The sequence below is a fragment of the Macaca nemestrina genome, chromosome 1 (assembly GCF_043159975.1).
Source record: "Macaca nemestrina isolate mMacNem1 chromosome 1, mMacNem.hap1, whole genome shotgun sequence".
NCBI lineage: Eukaryota > Metazoa > Chordata > Mammalia > Primates > Cercopithecidae > Macaca > Macaca nemestrina.
Genome location: NC_092125.1, coordinates 77377107 through 77396421, shown reverse-complemented (window position 1 = coordinate 77396421; position 19315 = coordinate 77377107). Strand labels below are relative to the sequence as shown.

General features: G+C 34.8%; 1 protein-coding gene and 1 pseudogene across 3 annotated transcripts in view; one reads left to right on the top strand and one right to left on the bottom strand.

Annotated features, from left to right (window-relative positions):
- Window positions 1-19315, bottom strand: part of LOC105493505 (lysophospholipase like 1) — a 43448-nt gene that overhangs the window by 12775 nt on the left and 11358 nt on the right. For all 3 annotated transcript variants that reach the window (XM_011761174.2, XM_011761175.3, XM_011761176.3), the window contains exon 3: window positions 10738-10907. In XM_011761174.2, the coding sequence (XP_011759476.1) occupies window positions 10738-10907 (170 nt within the window). The remainder of the gene's footprint in view (window positions 1-10737; window positions 10908-19315) is intronic.
- LOC105493504 (beta-citrylglutamate synthase B pseudogene) lies at window positions 1070-3899 on the top strand (annotated as a pseudogene).

Sequence of the window (19315 nt, the reverse complement as noted above, 5' to 3'; positions counted from 1 at the left end):
TATACCTTCTACATTGTTCTTCAATAATACCTGTACGGTATTAGAATACTTTCAGTTCCATATCTGTCTTACTAGACTGTAAATTTCTGTTTCTTTTATACTCCAGCACTTAAAATGTTACTGACAATTTGAAAATAAAATGTGAGAAGTATCATTTTTGACCTGTCCAAGCTAGACACAATACCTAGAAAAGGTGGAAGATCATATACTGTAAAAAAAAAAAAAAAAAATTTGTTTCTAAAACTGAGTTCAACATAACAAAATACCACTAATCAAATAAAACCACAAAGAAAGAATGGGCTGCTATTGACATCAGATACGGAGAGTAGTTTTGTTTATAAAGTTACACAATACAACTACACTCTCAGAGACTGGGTCCCATTAGGACATACTGTCTTATATTAAATCAGAAATCTGAACAGATTATTAAACAAAATGAATAAGGGTAACAACTTTTGAACCTATTACCTTCATATTTCTTTTCCAATCTTACATTTTGCTAGTTCTTCCCATTATAATTATTTTTTAAAAGAAACCTAGCCTGGGCCAGGCATGGTGGCTCACAGGTGTAATACCAACACTCTGGGAGACTGAAGCAGAAGATCACTTGAGATCAGGAGTTTGAAACTAGCCTGGGCAACATGGAGAGACCCCATCTCTACATAAAACAAACAAATAAAAAAAACAGCCAGATATGGTGGTATGTGCCTATCGTCCTAGCAATTCGAGAAGCTGATGCAGGAGGATTGCTGAGTCCAGGAGTTTAGGTTGCAGTGAGCTATGACCACACCATTGCACTTCAGCCTGGGCAACAGAGCAAGACCCTGTTTCAAAAAAAAATTACCTAACTTTATTCCTATGGGTTGTGTGTGCTTAATAAAAATTGTTTGGAATCTCAAATGCATTTTTTCTTTTATTTCCCACGGAATCCCTCCTTCATTAAAATGTTATGAATGGCACTTAAATCTGATTTAACAACTTCAATGTATCCTAATAGACACTGTACAAAAGTATAAATGCTAGTAGAAAAACACCAAACAGTAACTCTTGTTTAAATAATCTAGGAGCAATGAAAAAGAAAGAGGTAAACACAGCTCATATACCACTGAGGAAAAAGCAAGCAGCTGGTAGGGAAGAAACAACTGAGCTATCTGTAAGTCTCCAAGTAGTACCACTGTTCCAGTGTGGCCTTTTGCTATCTAGGTGCCCATAGGATGGGTGGTATGAAGTATATAATAATGGCAAGAAAACTTTTTCAACATCACATGTCAGACACATTTGTAAGTATTTCACACGAACTGACTAGTTCAACTTTCACAACTCTAAAAGGTAGGTATTACTACCATCCAAGACACAGAGAATAACGAGACTGGACACCTACAAACTGGGGAATATAGGACTAGAACTCGGCACTCTGAGTCTAGAGCCCAAGTTCTTAACTACGTTATATGTTGTCAGCTTAAGGGCATTTGTAATTATGATGTTTCTAACTCAGGGAATACATACATGAGAAGTTCAGCTGGATCACTAAGATAAACAACAACCGCAACAAAAAACTGCAACAAAAGACTTGAATACTATTTGCTCTATGAATCAATAACTCATGTATATGAAGAATCCCGCATATGAAAAGTAGGGTAACAGGACTAATGTTTTGTCACAGTATAAGAGTTAAAGAAACATGTGTGTTTTGTGGCATGTTTTATGTATATTCCATAAAACTTAGTGAAGATTTATTTTCACTGGCTGGTTAAAGAACTATACAGTTAACAAAAACAAACATGACTGCATTTGCACTTCTGTGGTCTCTTTCTTTATCTCAATGTAGAAAAAAGACGCTTTATAGACATTAATTAGCTTATCTCACAAAAAATGTTTTTACCCCCACTTTAATCTGGTATATATTACAATATGAAATTAATAAATCTTAGATTTTATAATTTCATAATAGTCAACATATCTTCCAAAATGAAATTTTATTTTCATAAATTCAAAAAAGGCTTAACAAAATACTGACCATATAACTGCTGCTTTAGAATTATAAGACTGTATTTTAACAAGGTTCTCTTGGTACTTCAGAAAATAGTCTTTCATTATATGCTAGAAACAAAAATAAACTCCAGATGAGTCAAATAATTCAGTGTAAAAAAAAAAAAAAAGCAACACTAGAAAAACCAGTAGAAAATTTATTTTATATTCACTCACATTCTAATGAGAAAACTTACTGAATCTCAGAAATTATTTCAAAGAAATTATAAAAAGTCTTTTTTTAAAGTCTTTTATGTCAAACTATAATGGAATTGAAAACAACAAATTAAGCACAAATTAAAATTAGTTACCACTTCCTGTGTACTTGAGAAAAATTTTTTCTTTTTTTTTTTTTTTGAGACGGAGTCTTCCTCTGTCCCCCAAGCTGGAGTGCAGAGGCACAATCTCGGCTCACTGCAACCTCTGCCTCCTGGGTTCACGCAATTCTTCTGCCTCCTGCCTGGGACTATAGGCGCTCGCCACTACACCCAGCTAATTTTTTGTATTCTTTGGTAGAGACAAGGTTTTACCGTGTTAGCCAGGATGGTCTTGACCTACTGACCTCATAATCTGCCCGCCTCAGCCTCCTAAAGTGCTGGGATTACAGGCATGAGCCACCGCGCCCAGCCTGAGAAAAATTTTTTCAAGACCATATTATTCAATGTAATAAGGTTCTAATTCTACTAAAGGCAGTGGAAGTATCAACTGGTACAATTTTTTGTGAAAGGAATTTGATAATACGTATTAAGAATCTTAAAAATGTTCAGCTAAATGTAAGAATCGTTGGCTTTAAAGCGAAATAAAATTTACAAAATTCATATTGGCTCCCAGACCTTAAGAAAATCCAGAGATTCAAGGTTAGTGGACTGCCTCCTTGTGCCAGGAGGCAACACCAGGGAGACAGAAGCTCTTGTCTTCAGGACCCGTCCAGACCTTGCCATATACATCGCTTCATCTGGCTGTTCCTCTCTTCTTTATAATATCTTCCATAATCAAGTGATAAACTTTATACTCAAGAGGAAATAATCCAGGCAAGGAAGAGCAAGCAGATCAAGATGTGTAGCTCTTTTGGCTGCCGAGTTGTGGTTTTTGACAGATCATGGCATCAAAAGAGATCTTGTGAGCACTGAAGGCCAAATGCTGTGAGAAGACTTTAGGGCTGTAGTGATGCATGAGGTGGTGTCAACAATCCAGCAAGGAAACTAGGTCTACGGATCAACTGCTTACCCCATGTGGTGGCAGTGAGAGTACCAACCCCTTGGGTGATATCAATGTTTCGCACCATCTAGAGAAGGTGGAATGCCAGTTGATGAACTGATCTCAAGCCATCCTGAAATGTGCTAATAAGTCGTGGGCATTTCAAGAGTTGGCTGGCCATGGTGTTCCTCTGTCAGACACTTTTTCTTACGATGGCTATAAAAATTTTGCTAAAATGATTGATGAAGCAGAAGTACTGGAGTTACCAATGGTAGTGAAGAATACACAGGGTCACAGAGGTAAAGCTGTTTTCTTGGCTCGAGATAAGCACCATTTATTTGGCTGATCTAAGCCATCTTAATCATCATGAAGCTCTGTACCCATTCCAGAAGCTAGAAGAGTTTCATGGACAGGATATATGTTCCATTGTCATGGGAGGCTGTATGGTTGGCATAGATGTTCAATAGATGGAAGGATGCAAAGCAACTGCTCACTAAGTGGTGTGGGGATAATGTGCTCAGAGTGAACAAAGGAAGCAGCTAGCTGTCCAGGTGTCTAATATCCTTGGGATGGATGTGTGTGGCATTGACCTCATGACGAAAGATGATGGCTCCTTCTCTGTCTGTGAGGCCAGTGAAATTTGCTATTTTCCTTCAGATGGACCTTGTATTTGAGACCAGCCTGGGCAACATGGTGAAACCCCATCTCCACGAAAATACAAAAAATTAGCCGGGCATGGTGGCAGGCACCTGTAGTCCCAGCTATTCGTGAGGCCAAGGCAGGAGAATGGCGTGAACCCGGGAGACGGAACTTGCAGTGAGTGGAGATCGCACCACTGCACTCCAGCCTGGGAGACAGAGTGAGACTCCATCTCAAAAAAAAATTAGCCGGGCGTAGTGGTATGCGCCTGTAGTCCCAGCTACTCGGGAGGCTGTGACAGGAGAATTGCTTGAACCCAGGAGGCGGAGGTTGCAGTGAGCAGAGATCTTGCCACTGCACTCCACCTTGGGCAGGCAACAGAGCAAGACTCCGTCTCCAAAAAAGAAAAAAAAAAAAAAGATCAGTATTAACCAGGTTTTTTTTTTTTTTTTTGAGACGGAGTCTCGCTCTGTAGCCCGGGCTGGAGTGCAGTGGCCGGATCTCAGCTCACTGCAAGCTCCGCCTCCCAGGTTTACGCCATTCTCCTGCCTCAGCCTCCCGAGTAGCTGGGACTACAGGCGCCCGCCACCTCGCCCGGCTAGTTTTTTGTATTTTTTAGTAGAGACGGGGTTTCACGGTGTTCGCCAGGATGGTCTCGATCTCCTGACCTCGTGATCCGCCCGTCTAGGCCTCCCAAAGTGCTGGGATTACAGGCTTGAGCCACCGCGCCCGGCAGTATTAACCAGTTTTAAGAGAGGTTTGATCATACTTACTTGTACAATTTTTCCCCATTTTAAAAAGAAGTGTTATAAAATTTTTTTCCATAGACTAAAATATTAAAATTGAGTGAAAGGTTGATTATTAATGAACAGAATAATACTTCTTGTCTGTACAGTATCTCATTTCACTTCATAAAAAAGATATGAAAGAGGAGTTTCTAACTTAGGATACCCTAATCATACCTAAAAGAATTTATCTTGCACAGGGTAATTGAGGGACTCACACGTATATTAGTACCTCCGACTCATTAGCAGAAAGAAATACTAAATACTTTTTTTTCACTGAATGACCATACTTTGGAGTACGCATACTACTTGGTATCGAGAAATAAATGGGGAAGAGAACTGCTTAATTAAATCATCATTCATGTGTTCACGTACAGACCTTCTGTTGCCACATATATTATGATATATATACTTTGAACAGTTATATATCATGTGTAAGTAGACAAATGCATTTAAAAACACAAACAGAATAACCTCTGTATCTGATGAAAAGCTCAAGTTTGTGTTGGTGGGGTATGGGAACCAGGAAAAATGTATGTATGTAGTTTTTTTTCAACTTCACCAACTATATCACAGGAAATGTTTGAAATTAGTTCACTTCTAATTTTACTTACCATCTTTTGTGCATTCATGTAATATTAAAACATAGCTTTAGCAACCTATTTCTGGGCTGTAAACTCACACATTAGAATGAAAAGGGGAGAAATGGTCAACTTAGATTTTATAAACATGGATATCTTCTTGAATTCCCTTAAAAATCAAGGTAAAGAATAAGAAAAAAATCATTCTGGAAGACCCAAAAGAAAGAACAATAGATATTTAAGTGAATATTAAATTTATTTTCATAATTGTTTAATAACTTTTATGTAATTTCATTTCCATTATGAGAAAAAATATATCAAATGTGTAGTCATGACAAAATCTTAATTACTGTAAAGTTTTTATATGTTAAAAATTGTAATTCTAAACTATAAAAACTATTTCTGATAGTTTTTATATCACCCATGAAAACTGGATTGTATATAACATACATAATATGTACATATACGCATATATTACAAGTATAAGCTATTCTACTTAAACTTTTTAATAATAGTTTTTTTTTTTTTTCTTTTTTGGTGCCTATTATTGACTCGTCATTTCTGCTGGCTTTTCTACAATGAACTTTGAAATATTTCTGTATATACTGTCAATCAGAAAACTACCCTGGAGCATTAGAAAAATTCAACAAGAGACTTGATTTAATCAATCACACTGTCAGACTTTGAAAAGATATCAAAGGCACTGATTTTCAAAACACATCTTTTTCTCAAGAAGAAAACAATGGAAAAACAAATTCTCTTCATTCAGTGAGCTCCAAGTTTGGGGTTTAGGGGGCTTACAGACATTGCAAAATCAAGTCTTGTGTTATATTTTTCTCCCAGGTGACTTTTTTTGAAGTTTATGAGCGATCTGCCTGGTAAGACATGATTCCCTCTAAGAAAATATAGGTGCTCAAACAGGTAACCTCTCCTACCACTGTTTTTATGTGTGTGTTTAACTTCATTTAAGATTTGTTTCTGCTTTGAGAAGTGTCTGTTCATGTACTTTGCTCACTTTTTAATGGTTTTTTTTTTCTTGTAAATTTGTTTAAGTTCCTTGTAGATTCTGGATATTAGACCTTTGTTAGATGGATAGATTACAAAAATTTTCTCCCATTCTGTAGGTTGTCTGTTCACTCTGATGATAGTTTCTTTTGCTGTGCAGAAGCTCTTTAGTTTAGTTAGATACCATTTGTCAACTTCTGCTTTTGTTGTGATTCCTTTTGACAGTTTCGTCATAAAATTTTTGCGCTTGTCTATGTTGTGAATGGTACTGCCTAGATTTACTTCTAGCATTTTCATAATTTTGGGTTTTAGATTTCAATCTTTATTCCATCTTGAGTTAGTTTTTGTATAAGGTGTAAGGAAGCGGTCCAGTTTCTATTTTCTGCATATGGCTAGCCAGTTTACCCAGCCCCATTTATTAAACAGGGAATCCTTTCCCCACTGCTTGTTTTTATCAGGTTTGTTGAAGATCAGATGGTTGTAGATGTGCGGTCTTATTTCTGAGATCTCTATTCTGTTCCATTGGTCTATGTGTCTGTTTTTGTACCAGTACCATGCTGATTTGGTTACTGTGGCCTTGTAGTATAGTTTGAAGTTGGGTAGCATGATGCCTCCACCTTTGTCCTTTTTGCTTAGGACTATCTTGGCTATATGGGCTCTTTTTTGGTTCCAATTTTAAAGCAGTTTTTTTTTCTAATTCTGTGAAGAATGTCAATGGTAGTTTAATGGGCACAGCATTGAATCTATAAATTACTTTGAGCTGTATGGCCATTTCACAATATTAATTCTTCCTATCCATGAGTGTAGAATGTTTTTTCCCATTTGTTTATGTCCTCTCTTATTTCCTTGAGCAGTGGTTTGTAGTTCTCCTTGAGGAGGTCTTTTGTATTCCTAATTTTATTCTCTTTGTAGCAATTGTGCATGAGAGTTCATTCATGATTTAGCTCTCTGCTTGCCTGTTGTTGGTGTATAGGAATGCTTGTGATTTTTGCACATTAATTTTGTATCCTGAGACTTTGCTAAAGTTGCTTATCCACTTAAGAAGCTTTGGGGCCGAAATGATGGAGTTTTCTAGATATTGGATCATGTCGTTTTCAAATAGATACAGTTTGACTTCTTCTCTTCCTATTTGAATACACTTTCTTTTTCTTGCCTGATTGCCCCGGCCAGAACTTCCAATACTATGTTGAATAGAAGTGGTGAGAGACAGCATCCTTGTCTTGTGCTGGATTTCAAGGGGAATTCTTCCAGCTTTTGTCCATTCAGTATGATACTGGCTGTGGGTTTGTCATAAATGACTCTTGAGACATTTCTCAAAAGCAGACACTTATGCAGCCAAAAAACATGAAAAAAAGCTGAACATCACTTATCACTAGAGAGATGCAAATCAAAATCACAATGAGATGGCATCTCATACCAGTCAGAGTGGCAATTAATAAAAATTCAAGAATTTTTGTATTTTGAATTTTTAAGATGCGAGGCTGTGGAGAAACGAACACTTTTACAGTGCTGGTGAAAATGTAAATCAGTTCAACTGTTGTGGAAGACAGTGTGGCAATTCCTCAAATACCTAGAATCAGAAATACCATTTGACCCAGGAATTTCATTACTGGGTATATACTCAAAGGAATATAAATCATTGTATTATAAAGGTACATGCACACATAAGTCCATTGCAGCACTATTCACAATAGTAGACATGGAATCAATCCAAATGCCCATCAATGATAGACTGGGTTAAGAAAATGTGGTACATATACTCCATAGAATACTATGCAGACATAAAAAGGAACAAGATCATGTCCTTTGCAGGGACAAAGATGGAGCTGGAAGCCATTATCCTCAGCAAACTAACACAGGAACAGAAAACCAAACACTTACTGTTGGAAGCTGTACCATGAGAACACATGGACACAGAGAGGCAAACAACACACACTGGGGACTGTCAGGGAGGCGGTGAGAGGGAGAGCATCAGGATAAACAGCTAATGAATACAGGGCTTAATACGTAGGTGATGGGTTGACAGGTACAGCAAACCACCATGACACGTTTACCTATGTAACAAACCTGCACGTCCTGCACATGTATCCTGGAACTTAAAATAAAATAAAATTAAAATTTTTAAAAGATTTGATATTGTTGTACTAGGATTTTTAAAAATGTAATATACTGCAGAAAATCCACAGTATCTCTAGTACTCAAAGATGAACTAGATAAAGTAATAGATCTAGGAAAGGAAGAGAGAAGATGGGGCAAGAGACAAATGGACAGCAGTTACCATTCACTGTGATAAACTCTTCAATACACACTCATTAAGAGTACTACTCAGAGTATTTTCTCCTTTTATCTTTTTTTTTTTTTGCTTATGAAGACTAATTTTATTTTTTTAAGCAATTTCTTATCCTAATCTTTTATTTTCCTATTGCCACCATACCACTTCAGACTTTCATTATATTATACTCGTTTCTCCATGTCAGACTTCTCATCCTTTTACTTACCCCTTCTACCAAATTAGTTTTTCAAAGTATAATTCTAATTAACTATGACTTGAAGACATTATTTAATGATCCTTTACCAATTATTACATGTTATTATACCTACAACATAAAGGATAAAAACTGAACAGAGTATTTACTGACAGACTAGAATAAACCAAATATTTTATTCATCTCTCAGTAAATAGATATTATATTATTATTTCCACTTTACTGATGAGGTAGCAAAAATTAAGTGTAGGTAATAAGTGATAAGCCAACTAGGAAGTGGTGGACTGTAGATTTGAACTCATTTTTGTCACCATTATTTCATCATGTTCTAGTCTCTTACTGTGGCTATCTGGGTCAACAGATACTTTCTAGTTAGACGCAAACTTTGTTACAGCCAACTAATGTCCAGGCAGACAAAAACAAAAAGCATTACTTTGTCTACTTCTATTTTAATGTACATTCCCTATACCTAGACTTCTACACTATAATAGTTAAAATTTTAATAATCTGTGCATCTTAAATGCCACTGCCATCTTTCTATTAAATCTTTCTCTTATAGCCCCAAATGCATATGACTACTTCTTCCTCTGAATTCCTATGGTACTAATCGACAATTTACTGATTGGGCAATGCTATTCATTATAGATTTCCTGAGTATTTGCTCTGTGCCAGGCATTGTGATAGGCCCTGGGAAATAAAAAGAAACATACACTATCATTTGCTTTGAAAAGCTATTAGTTATACCACATTAGAGCACTCATCACAGCCTGGCTGGCATTATAGTTACCACTTAATCTTATTGGCCATTTCAGGTTGTAAGAAATATGTAAGGCAGATAGATCCTGTTTTATTTATCTGCATGTCCCTGTGAACATCTATACTACTGTCTGGCACATAGTGGGGACTTAAAAAATACTTCATAATCCCCTAGACTAAGTTGGGCATCTCTTCCCTATGCTCTTCCTAATCCTCCCATAGTGCTCCATGTTTCTCTTTATTAGAGTTATACATCAACGTTAAGCATAGAAACATAGAAATACAGAGTTAAACATAATGAGGAAACTAAGGACCAGAAAAGTGATATTACTGGTGCTAGAGGCCTTGCTGCTTTCAACAAAGTGGAAACTAACACCAACACGGAATAGAATAGATTTTATCCATTATATCATGTTGCCTCTCCTGACTCAACAGATAGTTCAGTACTTCAATAAACACAAAGAAAGTTTATTAGTTTACTCAAATTCCATCTATAAAGAATTTCAATGTGCATTTTAAAGTTATTTAGAACATAATGGAGATACTTAATTTGCTTTTTAATTTCATCATTAAATATAACCCATTATAATTTAAATAGTTACAGATGGAAATAAAATCCTTTCACCAAAATATGTCGTGTACTATTCATATTCTACACGCCCCATCTCACTTTTGTGTGTGTTAGAAAAACAGAGATTTTAATAATTTATGCATATGCTAAGTACAGAAACAGAAAAAGGCATTAAGCAGAATAAAGAGCTTATATAAAGCTACTTATATTCCCTTAGGAACAGGGCTTGCTAAAGACAAGTCTAACAAAAATTTATAAATACTTTATTCTTGTGAGATTAACTCTGAAGATTATAATTTTCATAAATTTAACAGTATATTCTGACTGCATATGTTAATAATGGCAATAGTTGTTTAAATATATTCACAAGACTTAAGGTAACTGAAGTAAAATGTTTTAAAAATTGAAATGAATAATCTCTTAACTGAAAATTAAACTAGAAGAAAAATTTTAACTGCCACAAGATTCTCAAAATCTGTTATTATTCAAAAAGAAAATCAATTAAAGTTTCATGTGCTGTTGTTTATAATTCTTATATCTTTGAAATCCTCAATATGTAAAGTTTATCTGAAACTATGAATGCATTAAATGATATGTAAGTGCTTCTAAATAATGTTCCAAGTAAGATTTGATGTATAGAATTAGACAAAAGTGAACAGCTATAAATTACCAACATTTAAATGTCTTACCTATTAATATCCTGTTCTTCTTGATGCCACTTTTTACTTCTTCATCAATCAAATCAGTAAGCACTTGACACATGACATCAATTGATTCAAGGTGTTCTGGGCAGTCATTGCTTATTTTAAATCTGTCAAACCATACATTGGAGAGTCCTCCTTTCATAGGAGTATATGATCTGTTTAACAACCACCCCCAAAAAAAGAAAAGGAAAAGGGAATATGAAAATTGATGCTTTAATTCTCCAAATATTAGTGTTTTGAATAAATGATTTCAATTTCCTCTAAGTTTTATAAGTCAAATGCATATTAAAACTACTCCCATGTACATTGTATTAATTATCCTATACTTACATTTAATCCATTAAAATTTACTAACGCCAGTTCATATCATCTTTACCTACTCCCTCCATCTTTTAAGAGGTAGAACAGTTACAGTACCAGTGAATCTTAATCCATTCATTGTATATTCACGCTCTGGGATACTATGTTGGTTAAAAAAAAATACACACACATATGTGCACAGGCACACACACCATCAAGATATTCCAAACTGTAACGGAGTAAAGGGGGTCCTGTATTCAAGTACTATGTTGGTAGATGTAAATGAAAGGGGAACAAGAAAAAATCTTAGAGATTTCTGTGGGCAAACACAGAGAGGCACGGGGGATATATAAGATAAACACAGAGAACAAATGTTTTCCAAATATGAAAAACAGAAGAGTTGCACAGAAGATAATGCTTATCCCTTGGCATGCCCTGCTTTCTCCTCATGTAATGATGAAAAAACAGAGTGCCAAAGAAAACACCTCCAGTGACAAAAGTGCCTATAGTAAGTTGAAAGAACTCTAAACCAATGACAATATTTCCCTTTGATGAACCCGACACATGATTCTTCCCAAACCAATACCTCCGCTACTTTGCCATTTCAAATTTGGCTATATACTGTCACCCACCAAAGTTAGTAAAGTAAAAGCATGAAATGTGCAGCTAAATTGAAAAACAAAAATAGAGGGTTAAAGGACAACAGGTGAGACCTGAACGTGCTTTTGTACTTCTTCTCTAGTGAAAAACCCAAGTAGAACCTCAGCATATCCAAGGAGCTAGAAATATTCAATTGTCATTGGCCTTGGGATGCATACAATCTTTAGGACTAGTGGGTGGTGCTGGAAGGGAACAGAATTACACCATTTTTCAATATTGATCATATCACCCCAAAATAGACATCCACTTAAGGAGCCTGGGCATCAAGAAGGTTATATTTGGAATGTTTCTCAGAGAAACTGAAAAAAAACCTGGAAACAAGAAAGTTGCGCTGACTAAAATTTAACAAAAATTCATATACAGGGGATCTTTTATTTACTCAAATAGAATCATACAAACATTACTTCGTAACACGTTTTCTAAAATTTAAATGGATACGATGAATACCTCTGAAAGTCAGTACATAAAAACTTAAATGTTTCCCTAAGTTTATGCAGACACATAAAATTTTTAAAATATGAAATTATATATACATTGTTTAGATGTTTTTAATGTAAATCTCATTCATTTTTTATTCATCTCTCCATTCCTCCTCTTCTCTCCAACTCCCTCACACATCTTGTCCTTTACATTCAGGAAACTGTAAATGATCTGAGATATATCCTTCAATGTTATTCTTATACATAAAAACATGATATTTACAGGCTATTTCTTGGAGCACTATTAGCTTTTCAAAAATAGTCTATCTGATTCTATTATGTGCATCATTCTTTTTTCCTTCAACAATAGCTCATGGAAATCCTTTCATCAGATATAGTTCTAACTTACCCTTTTAATGGCTATATTCTATCCTATGATAAGGATATTCTACAATTTAATCAGCCATTCCTCTAATAATGGGAATTAATTTGGTACCCAGTTTTCAGTCACTAAGAACAATGCTTCATTAAACATATGCATACATGTTTTTATCTACTAGAACTTTTATTCCGATGGAAAACAGTGAAGAAACAGGTTGGATTAAAAGGTACAATTTTTGTCTTAATAGATGTCTCAAAGTTGCTTCCATAAAAGTTGTAAAAATTCACCTTCCTACAGGAAAGGTACAAAAATGTCCTTTTGCCCACAGCACTAATAGCAGTAGGTGCTAACATACATTAAAATGTTACCATTAAAGAGTATTAATTGAAGTTTTAAAACCAACTTTATTGAGGTATAATTTACATATATAAACTATATTGAACTACACACATTTTAGGTGTACAGTTCAATTACCTTTTACAAGGCAACCACCATCTCCACAGTGATATATAGAACATTCTTTTTCCTTGGAAAATTCCATCATGCCCCTTCACAAGCAACTCCAGTAAACTTCCCAGGCAACTACTGAGTGAGTCTAACAATATTGATTTCTTTTGCCTGTTCTATAACTCCACATAAGTGGAATTGCTGACTGATACCATTTGCTATATTTTTTCCTATTGTGGTTTCAATTTTTTTCTTGTTTAAAAGAGTACCTTGTCTATTATTGACAAATATTTGTTACATTTATTTCAGGTATTTTCTTCCAAGTCTATTTTGAATATTGATATTACGTTATTATGTATTTAAGGTTTTTTTTTTTTTAAACTGGATAAAATACTCCACATTTGATATAATGTCTTTTTTTTAAAAAAATTAAATTTCTGGGTCTCCAGATTTGCTTAAGAAGCTCCTGCCAATCCATACGTTTTTTTTGAGACGGCTTCTCGCCGTTACACAGGTTGGAATGCAGTGGCGTGATCTCGGCTCACTGCAAGCTCCGCCTCCCAGGTTCGCGCCATTCTCCTGACTCAGCCTCTTGAGTAGCTGATACTACATAGACGCCCGCCACCACGCCCGGCTAAGTTTTTGTATTTTTAGTAAAGACGGGGTTTCACCGTGTTAGCCAGGATGGTCTTGATATCCTGACCTTGTGATCCGCCCGCCTCGGCCTCCCAAACTGCTGGGATTACAGGTGTGAGCCACCGTGCCTGGCCCCATACTTTTTTTATTTGTAAAAGCCCAGATTTTCTTTTAAGATTTTTGTTTTCATTTTTATATCTAAGCCTTGAATTTTGGGGGAATTTCATACATGGAGTAACCTAAAGATTCAAATTCATTTTATTCCATGGGATAGCCAACTGTGCTTGTGCTATTAAAAGAGAGAGAAAGGGAGGGAAGGGGAAGACACCCTTCTCGGCAAACAGTGAAATTTTATCTTTGCCACATATTTTATAGTTCTGCATTATCTAGTCTCTCTAAACCTGATTTCTGTGAGAGAATTAAGCCCTAAGACATATGTTATATATAATGAACTGACTTCCCTCCAACACATCTAGAATGGTGCTAGTTTTATATCATACATGCGGTGGGCGGGGGAACAGTCACTCAAATAATTTTCTATGTCTTGTGATTCAGCTGAAGAGCTTTAGTTGAGAAAGGCTCTATTTTGTTCCACTAATCTATTTATCTATTAAGTTAGTATCACATTAATCACATTATGGTGGTTTTAGAGCATATTCTGAAATTGTGTAAGGTAAGTTCCCCTCTCCTTACCATCATTACTACTAGTCTGTGTTTTCATACTTGTCCTAGCTATTCTCAGGCATCTATTGTTCTTGATTATCCAATAAATTTATCAAAAAATTTAGTAAACTTTAAACTACTTTCAAATAATTATCCTTAAAAAATATTTTTGGAATTCTAATTAATATTGCATTATTGTCTGAGAATTACATTTTATGACATAAACCTGTGAGGAGGGCAGATTTTTGCAGACTGAGCTTTTCCTTCATTGCTCTTTATCCAGGCTCTCCTACTATAAAATCTTGCATCAACTCTATAGTAGGACTCCTACAGAGCACAAATTATCCCACAACCCCATATGCCGTCTGACCTCAGAAGCTGTGTGGCTCTAGAAAGGTAGATAAATTGGAATTAGAAGGGGAGAGAAGGCAGAAAGCATTCAAACCTTCCTCATCCCAGAATCCCTGAAAATGAGAGTAGATGTTTTCCAAATAGTCATTGTCAGACAAAATGAAACCCCAAATTGTAGTCAAACTGTCACTAAAATCACGGTGAAGTTCTAAATCAAAATATCAAAAATACAACACTCACTTTAAAATTCAAATGAGCCTGTTACCCTTTTGGATTGTTTCTACTTCCCTTTTCATTTGACGCTGCTATTTCTGTGCTTATTTGTCTGTCTAAATACTTAAATAAGGATGATATCATAGGCTAAAATGTGAATCATTCTGGGAACTCAGCCATTAATGGAAAAAAGTGACATTCACTTAACTTTTCTTTTTTTGACAATACCTTAATTACAGATAGATGCTCAGTAGAGGTAGAATCCCAATGTAAGTATTTTACTAATGTGGTAGCTAAGAAAATTAAAATTCTCTTCAAACGGAGTAATTGAGAAAAGTTAACAGACAAAAATAATTTAGAACTTTCTTGCTAAGAAAGCATAACCAAGAATGTATAAATCTCCTAAAATGTTAGAATAACATTTAAATAAAATATAAAAGTTTGTTTTTTAAACAGCTAAAAACTGTCACATATGTTATACTCATTCACCTTCTTCCTCAAATAAATCACTTTATTAGCTGGTATAAAACTCCTCAGACATTACCACAATAAATAAATATGTTTGGCAAAGAACATCTGTGTGGTTCCTAAGTTAATCAATCAATCAACCCATTACACATTGGTAAAATACTAAGCTAGAATAAAATGTCCAAGGTTTAAAAAAAAGAGTTGACATTCAGCTTCATACCAAGTTGTTTTTGATCTGTATTGCCTTAAAGTCATAAAATCCAAAGGTCATTTATAACCTTTAAATTAACAAACTGGCACCAGTCTTCTTCTTTATCCTCATTTCATACCACTTCTCCCACCATTCACTAGGTTCCAGTCACATCTGTCACTTCCTTTTCTTCACATAGGACAAGCTCATTATTAGTTGAGTGACTTTGCATCTGATATCCCCACTACTTAGAGGGCTCTTTGCAACATTTCTGCATGGTGGGCTCCGACTGTTCATTTAGGTCTCAGCTCAAGTGTCACCTTCTCAGGGGAGCTTCTTTGACTCTCCAACTGAAAATATACCTCCCTTTTACCCCACAACACACACATATACTCGCTATCCCATTATTCTATTTAACAGTCTTAATACCATTTATCACTATTTGAAATTATTACATTTAATTTCCCTTTATTTTCTGTCTCTACATAAGCTCACTGAGAGCAGGGACTTTATCCTTTCCACAGACATAGCCCAGGTGCTAAGAACAAAGCCTGACATAGAAGAGATGCTAAATATCTGCTGAACAAATTTCAGTAATCGTTTGTGTCACTTGGGAATAATTTGTGTCAGCTAGAAATAACCATGTCTAAAATTATTTTATTTTTGCTTCAAACATATTTTGACTTTAACTCTTGTAAAATCTACACTGTGATTTGTAGAAAACAGTCCATTTTTGTTCCTTTTTTAAAAAACCATATCTAGGAAAACTTTTTCATACTAGTGCATATTTAAACATACCTAATACTTACCAAAGAAGTACATTATTTCTTCAAAGTAGCTGTTTTTAGTAGGGTTCCTTACTAGCATACTTGTAGTACAGATTTACCGTTATCAGGAGAGGGCTCTCCTACTATCATGCTTCAGATAGGAATCCTAAGTGATGGAGTAAAGAGGAATTCAATTGTTTACGATGCCTAAATAAAAAGTGCCTAGTTTATTTTAGAATAGATATTTACTGAAAAATACAAACATGGCCTTTATGTGGAAAAACAGTGAATCCAAAAGTATAGGCACTATGCAAATCTTATTACTTTTATAATTTTTTAAAACACCAAAAGAAACTATATTATCATATAAATCATAAGTGGCTTGTTAAAAAGTATTTTTAAATGGAAATTCTGATAATAAACACAAACTAAGAAAATCTCTAATTGTAAATATAGCTAAAGCATGTCACAGAAATAAAAATCTTTATTGGGCACTTGAATTAAAGAGTCCAAATTACCACAGTGGGAAAAAAAAAAAAAAAAAAAAAAGCAGTATTTTCCATCTAAATCAACACAGCAAACTAATTGCTGAGTTTTACTGAATATGCCCCTACCTTAGCTGATTTAAAACATCTATTAAATATAGTTGAGGAAAATGGATACCTTATAATCAAAATGGTAATTCACAATTTGATCAAAACATGCTTATATGCTGTAATAGACCATAAGTGAGTAAATACAATAAACTATTGTTCTCCTCTTAAGCTCTTTACAATATGGTTGACTGTTGAAAACAAAAATTATAACCTTGTTTGGTACAGTTTTCAATGTATGCAGACAAAATACATATGAAAACTATAACATACACAAGATGAGGATAAAGGGACCTATATAGTTACAAGGAAAAAAAAAAAAACCAACAAAGAACTCTAAGTAGGTAAAAAATCTGTGCTATGTACATCATAATCCCTATGGCAATCAGAAAAAAATAAAGCGAAATGGTGTATTAAAAAATGAATAATTCAGTAGAAAGTATAAAAAGGAAACAGAGGAATGAAAAGCAGTAGACCTAAATTCAAGATGTAAATTGCTTAAACAAATCACTTGGAAGACAAATTATCAGCTTGGTTACAAATGAAAACAAAGCCCAACTACGTGTTGTCTATAAGAAATCCACTTTAAATATAATGATATAGGTAGGTTAAAAGCAAAAGAATGGAAAAAGACATACTGTACAGCTCTAATCAAAAGGTAAAAGGATGAAGTGTCATGTAAACAGTAAGCATAGGGAAGTTGAGATATATTATATTTTTATTAAACACAGCACAACAGAGTATTACCACAAATTAAAAAGGAACATTTTATAGATAAAAGTAGCCATAAAAAGACAATACTACTACATGAATATGCACCTAATAATATAGCCCAAAAATACATAAAGAGAAAACTGACAGAACTAAAGGGAGAAACAGACCAATCTACAATCATAGAGATTTTAATACCCATCCCTTGGTAACTAACAGAACAACTTAGAAAAGTAATCACTAAGCACATACAGAATTAGCGTGATGCTTTCAAACACCGTGAACCATTAACATTTATAGAACACGACACACAGAAATGTACAGTAACAGTCACCAAGATAGACCATATGCAAAGCCATAAAAAGGTCCCAATGAGTATCAAAAAGAAGAAAATCATACAGGCTATTTTCTCTAACAATAATGAAATGAAACTAGATATCAGCAGTAATAAGAATATCTGGAAGAGCTCCAAATATCTGGAAGGAACATATTTCTAAATAACTCCTGGGTTAATGAGGACCCAGAGCTTAAGAGTTATTTGGGTCCCATGGGTTATATAGGTCCCAGAACTATATTTTCCGTAACTGGCCAGAGTAATACCTTCCATCCCACATACCCTTCTTACAGTGTAACTCTGTCTGACACTTCATCAAGAAACAGAAGTCTATGTTTTCTCCGCTTGATTCTACGGAGTCTTTTAACTAATGAAGGAAGAGAACTATGTTACTGCTAACACTAGGTCTATAGGTCTGGTTCTCTTTAGACACTTGCTCTTGGAATCCAGCCTCCATGCTGCCAGGAAGCCCAAGATACTACATGGTGAGGTCTCACAAAAGTGTTACAGTAATAAGACCAAAGGAAGGTCCCAGTTAATATCCAGCATTATGCCATATATGTGAGTGAGCCTTCAGATGATTCCAGTTCCTAGCAATCACATGACGAGTCATCACCAGTCTTCAAGTTTCGCCATAGGAGAGGCCCCAGATCAAGTCATAACCACTGCCCCCCTTCTGAATTCTTAGCCCACAAAATTTGTGAACGTAACAAAACTATTATTATTTGGGGTGGTCTGTTATACAAGTACAGCAATGGGACCATGAAGATTTGAAAACATTTCAATACAAATAAAAAGAGAGAGAAAAAATTAGTGGAACTTAGCTAAAGTAATATTAGTGAGAAATGTATAGATTTAATGTAAATAGAAGAAAATAAGAAATATAAGAATAGTTATAAATGAAATAGAAAGCAATTAAGAGAGAAAATAAGAAAGCCAAAGTTGGTTCTATAAAAGCTTAATAAAATTGGTAACCTCTTGGTAAGATGAACCATGAAAAAAAAGAGAAAATATACAAATTATTACCAGTAATGAAATAAAAGGTATCAACAACAAATCATAAAAGCATTAAAAGGAAATATCATGAACATCTTTGTGTCAATAAATTTGACAAATCAGAAAAAAGATACAAACTTCATAAGAAACACAAATTATCAAAACTGGCATAAAAATAAATATAAAATCTGAATATCTTGGTTTCATGAAAGAAATTGAATTCATTACCCAAACCTTCATACAAGGAAATCTCAGGTTCAGGTAATTTCACTAGTGAATTTTATCAAATATTTAAGGAAGAAATAACATAAACTCAGACACAGAGAAGGGAATCCTTCCCAATGCTTTTAAGAGACTAGCATAACCCTGATGATAAAGTTTTTCAAAGGCATTAAAGAAAACCACAGAACAATATTCCTCAAGAACACAGACA